This window comes from Choristoneura fumiferana, chromosome 18, assembly GCF_025370935.1.
Source record: "Choristoneura fumiferana chromosome 18, NRCan_CFum_1, whole genome shotgun sequence".
Classification (NCBI taxonomy): domain Eukaryota; kingdom Metazoa; phylum Arthropoda; class Insecta; order Lepidoptera; family Tortricidae; genus Choristoneura; species Choristoneura fumiferana.
In genome coordinates, this window is record NC_133489.1 from 22,012,193 (window position 1) to 22,024,425 (window position 12,233).

The 12,233-nt window shown below is 37.6% G+C and overlaps 1 protein-coding gene across 1 annotated transcript; it reads left to right on the forward strand.

Annotated features, from left to right (window-relative positions):
• The first annotated feature begins 7,728 nt into the window (after positions 1–7,728).
• LOC141437625 (uncharacterized) lies at positions 7,729–8,538 on the forward strand. The gene has a single exon (XM_074101073.1). The coding sequence runs from the start codon at positions 7,729–7,731 to the stop codon at positions 8,536–8,538; it is 810 nt and encodes a 269-aa protein (XP_073957174.1).
• The last annotated feature ends 3,695 nt before the right edge of the window (positions 8,539–12,233 follow it).

The window sequence follows — 12,233 nt, forward strand, 5'->3', positions numbered from 1 at the left end:
AGAGACTTTTTTTCTAGGCAAAATATAATATACGCAGCTGGGGATCATTTTTAACCCCCGACGCAAAAAGAGGGGTGTTATAAGTTTGACCGCTATGTGTGTCTGTCTGCCTGTCTGTGTGTCTGTCTGTGGCACCGTAGCTCTTAAACGGGTGGACCGATTTAAATGCGGTTTTTTCATTTGAAAGCAAGTTTTTAGATATTTACAGACAGACATAGTTATGATTTTTAGATTTTTCTCATCGTTGTGCTATAAGATTTACCTTTATAAGTACCTTCCATTACTTTCTAGGACAACTGGAAGTACAGTCGAAAAAAATTATCGCTTATCAGAGTAGAACCTTTGTGCTACTGATTTCTGATGTCATTTCGCACGAACTCCCTCATTAATTACCTTGGCAGTACAGTCGTGTGTAGATAATTTAGAACACCGCAACGCTCATTCACTTCTACTGCTGACTGTACATAATGATACTTGTACTTGCATTTACATAATCGCAATAACGATGACCTAGATAACTGTAGATATAACGTCATTGATATACATTGACGAATCGCGAACTGTTATACAACATTCAGATAAAGCTATCTCTTTTAAGCGCGTAAGGCATTGCTTGGAGTAAGCGAGACACGTAGGTATTGTTGAAATATTGATAGGTATTTTAATATTACAAATACGAAAGTCTGTGTGTTAGTGTTATTTACCATTTCACACTAAAACGGCTGAATTATGGTAGGTACTCGTAGATGAAGTTTGGCTTGCATATAGCTGGCTGGCTGGCTTGTATATTTGAGGAATGACATGACTACATGAAATTTTATTTGTAGTAGGTAGGTACTCTTTAGAAACATTAGTTAAAATCACTGTGTAATATTTGGAAATTCTCACGTGTTGTTAGTGTAATGCGGAACTTAAAATGCCAGAATAATTCGCGCTTAAGAAGCTTCGTCTGTCGCCTAGTTAAATCATATTTCATAACTATTCTATAATCATTTATTAATTTAACTAAAACCAAACGCAATAAATAAATCGCAAGCGTACACGCACTTAATTATCCTATAATTTGATTAAAACACATCCGGCGGGACCAATGACAATGGCGGAGCACAGATCGACAATATACTGTCTCAGCCTCGTATCTACTCGAATCGTATTATCACAAATCAGCATTCTATCATATTTAACATAAAGACGATTCTAAAACAATTTAATGTGGCCAGATACGAGCTTGAGAAAGTAAACAGTCGAAATTGGATTCCAAATTCAAACGTCACCGATTAGGTTCGCACAGTCACGTTCCGCCAATTAGGAGCCGTTCCCGAATTAATTTCAAAATTCGAACACTCGATTTGATGTAGTGGCCTGTCATTGCTGACTTGTGTTGTGGCGTTATGAACCTTGTACGTAACACGTAGAGCTTAAAATCGGTTAGCTGCATTTGCTTGTGCTGTTACGCTAAGTAGTGCTTAGAAGGTTCTACGTTACTTGATGTGATGTACAATTTATGACATTACTAGCTTTTGGCCACTGCTTCGCTCACAAAAACCATCAAATTAAACTAGTTTGCTAAAGTCGTTCGAAAACCGAAACCGTACCTACGGCTTTCTTTTTCTTTCTCTGAATCATCAGGAGAATGAAGAAAACCGACGAATTCCCTGCGAAATTAACTTTTTTACTAAATTACCGGGCGAATTCTTTTAAGTAGTAGTCTTTATTTACGTTGAAACACTTTGTTCACTCATGCTTTGTTCACACGCTATGATAGCAACGTTTATGCAAGAAATGTGTGTTCATGGAGATTCTCCACCTCCACACTGTAAGAACACACACAAATTACTCAAACCCATTTACACTGACGCGTTTCAAACTCAACCAGAGCTAATTTTCAGAGCAACACAACCGTTCATGTTACCAGATGTTATTATTATTATGTTAAGTACATTACAAGTACTTCATCATTACAAATTTGTGTCATTTCATTACATTTGTGTCTCATTCGATTCCTTGGGGCTCAAAGGGCGTAAAGGCACTCTCTATGGCATCTTATACAGTTTTTTTTCTCTATCGATCTGCATAATCCACGCAAAGAAATTCGTACAAAAATGTTCTTTAAGACCTGTGTTGTTTTAGTCCCTAAACACAATTATTTTCAAAATTTGGGATATAAAGAACAAAAAAAATTACTTTGTATAATCATCAAGGCAGTAAGTATAAAGTATGTTAAAAAACACCGGTATTAAAGCGACCCATATTTTTACACTCCCTTTATTGCCTTGAAATAATTTAAGACATACGGCGTAAAAGCTGTAATTTATTCAAGTGTCCTTTACGACCACCAAATATTTCACCCGTTTATTTTGATTTCCTAAGACCGCAGCCTAATATAATAAAAAGTATGGAATAATACGATTTTTTTACTCTTTGAAACGGCCTAATTTATTGCCATAAGAAGTTGTACTTTCCTATATGACCCATTGAAAGCAAAATTTGTGATAATGTTACATTTACACCTTTGTGAACCAAAATAATCTGATTCAATCTTTGTGTTTTCATCTACAGTTTGCATCCAATTGGAGTATATTAACAAAAACTACCTACAAGAAATTCTAAGCTCTTCGTCATAGAAGAATTTTATGTAACATTAGAAACAACAAAACTATATTTTTTTAAATTTATTTTTTCCAATTTTTTCTTCTGAAAAGTTGTCTTTGTGCTTTACGCCCTTTGAGCCCCAAGGTATTTAATATCTTTGCACGACATAATATCTCGTTAGTGAGATAGGGTAGAACAAAGGGGCCAGTAACGCGGCTCATTAGTTTGGGAAGGAAATTTTCTTTGATAACGTCCTGACAATATTATGATATTGTTATACCTATTGGCATCGGCGGGGTTACGGCGGATAAATGGAAACAAATAAATTAAATTGCCAATTCTATTCTCAGTTTTTTTTTCATGCGAGTTTGACTGTATTATTACAAAAGACGCAGCGTTCAAAAATAATTTTATGCTCGATGAAATCTTTACTTATATGTGCGCCTAAATAATTATAGCTGTTATTTAGGATAAATTATATGTATAATTTGTTTTTATATTAGTACGTCCGAAATGGACAAACTGTTGAGACCTATTTACCTTTTGTAACCACCCTATTATGTACACAGTTATACAATAATAAACCCCATTTTCCCCTTGACTAAACTATCAACTCTCGTCTGCGGCTCTGGTGCACGATAGACTTACCTATAAACAGTAGGGCTACTACGAAATTCAAAAATCGAAGTTCGTATCGTACCATCCCGCTAACGCTAATATTATTTCATATGAGAATGAGAGGGACGGTACGATACGTGGTAGCCCTACAGTTACCTACCGTTACCTAGTTAAGTATTGTGCTCACCCGCGACCTTGTGGTAGCTTTGCCTAAGCAACAAATGTGATCATGCAGCTCCTCCAGCTCTATACTGTAAGAAAACACACCAGTCCATACTACACTGTGCGTTTCGTACTCAATCAAAGTTCATCCTCAGAGCAACACCAGATGTTAGATTCATTTGTTGTATAGCATATCGTATTTAAGGTCGCACTTGAGCGAAGTAATTATTGTTTACTAGCTGTTGCCTGCAACTCCGTCCACGTAGAATTCATTTATCGATGGTATCCCACGGGAGCAATGCAATTTTCCGGAATAAATCGATTTATTTATTATAATAAAAAATACAGCATTACAGTTAAAAAGCCAATGCGCTGTAAAATTCAAATAATACACAAGAAAAACACAAAGAAGACATACAAAAAACTAATTAGGGGTTTCGATAATATCCTAGGTCCTTTCCTGGTAATCAAACTATCTGTATACCGAATCTTATCTAAATCGGGTCAGCAGTTTAGACGTGAAGAGGTAAAAAACAAACAGACTTACAAACTTTCGCATTGAGGGCTATCGTTTTTTGTCTTTCTAGTGACTTTCAGTCTGTTATTACGGGCGTGAAAACTAAAGTTTAGATTAAAATCATATTTAATACACCTTAAAACCGTACCATAAAAATATTGAGCAACCACAGTGTTTTGCCTAGTCGGGACTAAAGAAAAAAAGAGAGGACAAAAGTTTCCGAAAGACAAAACTGTCTCAAAACACAGACATTCATTGCCTTGTAACGCATAATTGCCATAATTAATTTTAGGTTATGCAAAATAATCACAAAATTATTCTGATTATAAATAAACCCGCGTAGCTCACCCAAAAACTATGAGATTTGACATTTCGGAGACTCACGCTACACTAGCGCCTCTAGAATTCATACGCGATAGCCCTCTTTGCAATATTAGTAGGATAAACAAATAGAGTATTATAAAATTACGCGTTTTGTGTATTTCTTAAACAACCTACCATTCTCTTCCAGACTGCGTCCACCTTCAGCTCTACAAAGACCTGAAGGAACGCCAGAAGAACGGACAGACGAAGGCCTCGCTGTCGCTCCAGCAGTACCTCGGCTTCGAGTCAGGGTTCACCTTGGACAAGGAGTCCAATACGCTAGCCATCCTCTGCGAGGACGTGGTTCCTGTGCTAGCGTTTGATACCAGGGAGATCTTGATACAATGGCGAGTCAAGGTAAGAAAATCTAAGCCTGTATTCGACCCACTGCTGGGCTCAGGGCTTCTCTCAGAATGAGAGCCTTACAATACGAGAGGTCAAAAAGAGGCTTAATAGAAAATATTTAGATTTTTTTTATTTGTTCAAATACATTTTTATTATTTGACAAATCGAGTTGTGATAGTATTTTGTTTACTTTAAGTATATAGGCCGTCTTGCAGGAAAAAATAAATCTAGATTTAGTAGTTAAACCTGGCTTAAGCTTGACAGTTCCATACATTTTGACACTACTAAACTGAGCTTAACGCTAACTCGATATTTATGTGTTTCCAGCAAGTAGCCATTAGAAAAAATAATGAAGATTTAGGTATAGACGTTTTCAATTGAAATTAGATAAAAAGCACCGTCATCGTCATGGATAATGAATTAATGACGTCATATGCATATATAGGAATATGTTCGAATATTATGTACCTATATCAAATGAATAAAAAAATTACATTATGTATCTAATTAATACTTGTGTGTTTATAATTAATCGTTAGTAAGTATAATTTAATTTAATTTACTGAAAAAATTGTTTAACATTTGCATGTCGTTTTCTAGTCGACTGAATACTGTGCCACATGTACAACAACATCTTATGTATTCTATATTATGTATTCTGGCAAATAAAGCATTCTCATTCTCATTCTCATTCTACAATAATCTACATACAGGCTGTTCTGAAGTACGAGTATTAAATCGTAAATCAGTAATTTCTCCGTTAATACTGTAGTTTTTGGTGCGATGATTTGTACATAGGTTAGAGGTTCGAAAATAGATACCCTAATCAACACGTTCTCACCTTTGTTCTTTCTTCTTTGTTCCCTTTATGTGATACCAGCAGCATAAAATGTAATACCAGCTTTTGTACCACATTTTTACGCAAAATAAAGATAATTGAATTTGAATTTGTTTAGACAGTAGAGAAACGTTATACCAGTCAGACCCGACAAGTAATTATACACTAAGCCACTTGCTTCCTAAGTAACATAACTTCTTCTTCTCACAGGTCCAGCACAACCTCGGCAGCAGTAAAGAGTTCGCCGCAGTCATTATCTCGGCCCCCAATTCCATACGGCCTGGCCCCGTGCGGCTCCACGCATGCGGCCCCCGCTTGGCACTATGCGCGTCGCGCCCCCCTGAAGTGCTGGCACTCTGGGACGTTAAACTGTTGAGGTATGTTCTAGAATATTCCAGAACTTTCTAGTATTCAGTGTATCTTTAAGGCAACAACGCTGAAGATATCAGAAAATTGCCATTATTGGCCCCTAATTCCATGCGGTAAAGCGCTGTGCGAGTCTATGCATACGGCCCTCGCTTGGCACTATGCGCGTCGCACCTGCCGGAAGTGCTGGCACTCTGGGACGTGATACTGTTGAGGTATGTTCTAGAATGATCCAGAACTTTCTAGTACCTATTAAGTGTATCTTTAAGGCACTAACGCTGAAGATATCGCAGATTTAGAATGAAACTGACACAATTCATTGCTATTATTGCCCCCTAATTCCATGTGGTCTAGCCCCGTGCGAATCTATGCATGCGGCCCCCTCTTGGCACCATGCACGTCGCGTCCGCTCAAAATACTGGCACTGGGACGTTAAACTGTTGAAATTATGTTCTAGAATGATCCAGAACCTTCTCGAATTTTCTGTTCGCTTTATATTTTAAAGCCGAACTGCATCGGAAAAATGCCGTTTTTATGATGGCCTCTTCATACCATGAGATGAAGCCCTGTAGCCAGTTGTCTCCATGCATGTTGTTCTAGCTTCTGGAACTCTGAACCTTGGGTGGAAATGGATCTTCGTTGTTTGTACATCCGAAATTACTTCCCAATTGGCACAATAGACAAATCGCGCCAATTTTTGCGGAGCCTCTGTAATTTTACGCCCTATTCACCGAATACGGACAAATGGCATGTTTAGAATTCGCCGCTTTTTTTACGGAAATAGGACGTGTCGGGCCAAATGAAGCGGAACGCGATAGTCTCAAGACGCTAAACAAATGCGGAGGCTTCGTAAAAAAAACATCATGCTAAATGAAGTAACTTCTATCAATGAGGGCTATCGTTTTTTGTCTTTCTAGATGGCGCCACTGTTGCGTGAAGTTTTTAAGTGTGGCTTTCAAAGTCTGTTGTTACGGGCGTGAAAACAAAGTTTAGATTAATATAATATTTAATACACGTTAAAACCGTACCATAAAAATATCCAGCAACCACAGTGTTGCGTGGTCCCGTTTTGTTCGGGAAAAAGGGAGGACAAAAGTTTCCGAAAGACAAAACTGTCTCAAAACACAGACATTCATTGCCCCGTAACGCATACTTGCCATAATCAATTTCAGGTATTGCAAAATATTCATAAAATTATTCTAATTATAAATCTTATTCTAATTAATTATTCTAATTAAAATTCTAATTAAAATTCTAATTATAAATTGGACTCGGCGCGCGGCATCCGTCCAGTGAGCATCGTAGTCACGAGGCTCCGTGAATTTTATTCGTTAAACAGTGTTAAAGTAGTGTTAATTTCTAAAAAAGTGATTTAAACGAAGTTAATGGACTATATTACCTAACAGTGTAAACAATATTACAATATACACAGTGCTTTCTCCATCAAACAGTTTTTAAAAACTCTGCAAATACTTAGTGTCTCAATAACTGCTCCGCGCGCCGAGCTCACCGATAGCCCGTTCGCCCGTTTCCAGGAATTGCTACCGCTCGCCCGTTTCCAGGAATTGTTACCGCTCGCCTTGATTGCACGCTCTATATTTGCCCTCTCGCTCCCACTGGGCCACCCACGCATGCTGTTATGAAATGAAACTGTGTTTACGTTCGATCGCCAAAAATTATAATCTCTTTAAATAAAAAACTTTCAATCTGATTCTCTAATCTGGTGCTGGACTAACTGCTATATCCTCTAATTTCGTACTAACACTTTAAAAAATATATATATTTAAAATTAAGTTTAATGCATAGGTACTTACTAGCTTTCCTACGAAAAAAGTGCTTGTCTTGTGGGCTCTAAGACGTCTTACACCGTCGTAGTGTCGCTGAAATAAATACTTATTTAAGTACTTAATAATAATTTGTGCTAAACATGAGCAAAAACTCGAAGGTTAAGGGGAAGTCTAACGACGACACCCAGTTCCCGGACGTCCTCTCTGAACTTCGTCAACTCAGGTTGGACATAAGTGATATGAAAGAGAAAAACACCGAAATTAGCCTACTGAGACAAGAAGTCCAAGAACTTAGAGACCAAATATCCAGTTTGTCCGATTCTCTGACCGACAAGCATTTGCAATTTGTTACAAAAATGGAACAGGCAGACATACAAATTGCCACACTGAAATATTCAGTAACCCAACTACAACAACAACTCAGCGCCCAGGAACAGCATGCAATGAAGAACGAGTTGGAAATTATTGGGGTCCCTGAAAGTGACACTGAAAACCTCACTAATATAGTACTCACGGCGTCTCAGATTATCGGGGTCCAACTGCAAGAGACTGACCTGGACGATGTCATCCGCGCTGGGCCCAAGCGGCCAAAACACCTTCCGCTTAACCGGGCCAATGAACACAAGCCACGCCCCATCATTGTTAAGCTGTTGCGACGACAAAAACGGGATGAAATAATCAAGGCTGCGAAATCCAGGCGTAACCTTACTACAGAAAATATCGTGCCCGGCGCCGTTCAGAAGCTGTATGTGAATGAGCGGTTATCAAAAGAAAATCGGCTGTTATTTCGTGAGGCTAGACTTCGCGCCAGCGCACACAACTTTAAATTCTGTTGGGTCCGCAACGGCGCCATCTATGTCCGCGAAAATGAGAATAAGCCAGGCATACGCATCTCATCTGCAGGCGACTTGGACCAGAAAGTGGGACCCTCCGCTTCTCCTTCAACTTAGTGCATTATTTTATAGATTATGGATTCTTTTTCAGCTGTGTACAGTTGAAAATGTCATTATTCTCACACCTGATCTCAGTCTTAGAATTTTATGTTGTTTTACCTTCTTATTTTTTCACACACAAACACTACACTCCCAGAAACACAAATCACTCACATCACATTCTCAAACACAAACGCAACAAATCAACATACACAAAACACACAAATCATATTCTCAAATACAAACACCACACATACACAAACACAAAACACTCAAATCCTTCAATAATGTTCTAAAAAGGCTTCCTGTTCACAGACACAATTCTCAACCTGTATTTTTATTGTCTCAAGCGTTACTTCTACATGACTCTCAGATCAAGCTGCACAAATTAAAATTACTAAATGGATTATCTTGACGAAGCCGACAGAATACTTCAAATCAGCTGTAACACGCTTGAGACATTGGAAAAATGTAAAGAAGTTGTCTGTGATCCCAACTTATACAAGTTCAAAATTCTTACTTTTAATATAAGGAGTATCCAGAAAAACTTTGATGATTTTGAAATAGCACTTAATCGATTAAAAACTATATTTGACGCGATCATACTAACAGAGTGTTGGTTAAGTGAAGGCATGCACCCACCGGTAATTGTCGGGTATAACTGTTATCGTACAAAGAAACATATAAACAAAAGTGGTGGAGTCGTAGCCTACATTTGGAACAAGTGGAGTGTCTCAGCTATAGAACCCCCCATTGACGACTGTAACTGCTTAGAACTTAATTTAGAAAATGATATTACAATATTGGGAATTTATCGATCCCCTTCTTTCAACGCTGTCGATAATTTTCTAGTAACCCTGGATAATGCACTTAGTAAAATCAATACTGGAAAAATGTTAATTGTGGCTGGTGATATCAATCTAGATATACTTAGTAGTAGCGAGATCTGTTCTGAGTACATTTGTCTCATGACAGCACATAAATTACTACCTGCCATCACTCAACCAACCAGGGGTAACGCTTGTTTAGACCACATCTTTGTACGGAACCGTACTTCTGGAATAGGTTTAGTAACTCGCACAGATATAACTGACCACGACATATGTATTCTAGGATTACCTTTCACACATTTAAAAAAAAATGCACATAGGCGAACCAAAACTATTATAAACCACAGTGAAATAATGCTAAAAATAAAAGCAACAGACTGGTCTGCAGTGCTAAATAATGAAAATGTAAACGAAGCAGCAAATAACTTTATTAATATCATAAACAATACGATATCTAGCTATACCTCAGAAATAATAGTAGCCCGTTCCAAATTCAATATTAAACCATGGATCACCCAAGGTATTTTAAGATGTCAAAGAAATCGTGATTCACTTCATCTTCAAGCTAGAAAAAACCCCTCTGATCTAGTCATTCAAGTAACTTACAAGCGTTACCGAAATTTTCTTAATAATCTGACACAAAGACTAAAACGCAGCTATGAAGCCAAACAGTTATCCGATAGCCTGAATAACCCTAAGAAACTATGGGAGAACATTAAAAAGGTCTGTAACATCTCGAAACCGCAAAATCACTCTTCTGAATTAATAAACAAAAAGGATCCCACTGACGCACTCAATAAATGCAACCAATATTTCTCTTGTGTTGGTAAAAAATTAGCAGATGAGACACTTACTAAACTAAATAAAACTGAAGCGGAACTCGCAGCTGAATACACAACTGATTCTGGCCCTGTACAATCTTTTTTCTTAGGTCCCACTGATGTGGCTGAAGTAACAGGATATATCAAGCAACTCAAAGTTGGCAGTGCGCCAGGTCTAGATGGGTGCTCGCCACTATTAATTAAATTAATTGAACCTTCAATTGCCGAACCCTTAACACACATTTTTAATCTAAGTCTTGCTTCCGGCATATTTCCAACCGATTGGAAACTTGGTGTCATATCCCCTATCCACAAAGACGGTGATAAGTCATCGCCATCCAATTACAGGCCTATTACACTGCTAAGTGTATTCTCAAAACTTCTGGAAAAAATCGTTAGTAATCGTTTAATAAAATTCCTTGAACATCATAATCTCATCTCTGAGTCGCAATTCGGATTTAGGCAGAATAGATCAACCGAAGATGCTGTTTCCCTTCTAACATCATTAATTGTGGACTCCTTAGATACGAATAAAAATTGCCTCGGAGTATTTTTAGATCTTGCTAAAGCCTTCGATACCGTTTCGATTCCTTTACTAATGCAAAAGCTAGAAAAAATGGGTATAAGAGGTGTGTCCTACAATTGGTTCCATAGTTATCTAACTAATCGTCGCCATTGTGTTAGGGTAGGATCTTTTGTTAGCGAACATCTGCCAGTGCAATACGGAGTACCTCAAGGCAGTATATTAGGCCCCACTTTATTCTTAATTTACATCAATGATATTCTAAAAGTACCTGTATATGGAGCTGACTTAATTTGTTATGCAGATGATACTGTTGTTCTATTTCACGGCAACTCCTGGGAAGATGTATATAAAATAGCCGAGACAGGAATGGCGAAAATATCTACCTGGCTAAACAAAAATCTACTAACATTAAATAATAATAAAACAAAATACATAACTTTTCATAAAACACGCGCAACAAGACCCAGCACAACTCACAAACTCACCATCCATTCATGTTCGACAAAAATATCAGATTATCCCCTGCAGACCCCATGTAAATGTTCTCCAATCGATCAAACTGACACTATTAAATACTTAGGCATCCAATTTGATAGACACCTCTCATTTAAAGAACAAGTCTCCTGTCTTTCGAAAAAAATTAGAAAAACTATATACTTAATGAAGTCACTTAGAAATTCAGCACCAAAAGACATCTTAATACTAGTTTACAAAGCATTCTGCCAGTCGGCACTACTATACTGCCTTTCAGCTTGGGGTGGTATTGTAAAATCCAACATAAAAAGTTTGGAGATCGCTCAACGTGCTGTACTAAAAGTTATGCTCAGGAAGCCTTATAGGTTTCCCACTGATGACCTGTATAAGGAGTGTAAGGTGTTAAGGGTAAGACAATTATATATTTCAAAAGTAGCCGTGGCTACTCATCGGAAAGTAATTTCTAGACATGACTTTCCTACCCTTTCTTCACGCCGCGTATTTAGCATACCTCTACCATCAATCAGATCTAGCTTCGCCAGACATATGCCTCCTTACTCCCATGTAAATGTTTACAACAAAATATGCAAAAAAATTAAAAACCCCAAAGACTTATCTGCTACCAAACTTAAGAGTGCTATAGAAGAGCATCTAGCCAAACTGAATTACCAAGATACGGAAGATCTCCTTAAAGCCTGCAATTAAACGCCTGTAAAAAGGAACACACACACGCGTACACACACACACACACACACACACACACACACACACACACACACACACACACTTCAAGTAAATTCTAGAGTATTTACTCTTACCGTATTTTGTAATGTTCTAATTTTGTAATTTAAGACATCCTTCTGGCACTCGCGATACAGACCCAGAGTCTAGTGCGAAGGCCGTAGAAAAGTCAAATGTATTGTTTTTTTTATTCAACTGTGTTATTTTGTAATTTTTTGTGGACAATGTAACTTTATTACTAAATAAAATTATTCTTATTCTTATTCTAAATAAACCCGCGTAGTCGCCCAAAAACTATGAGATTGACATTTCGGTAACCTC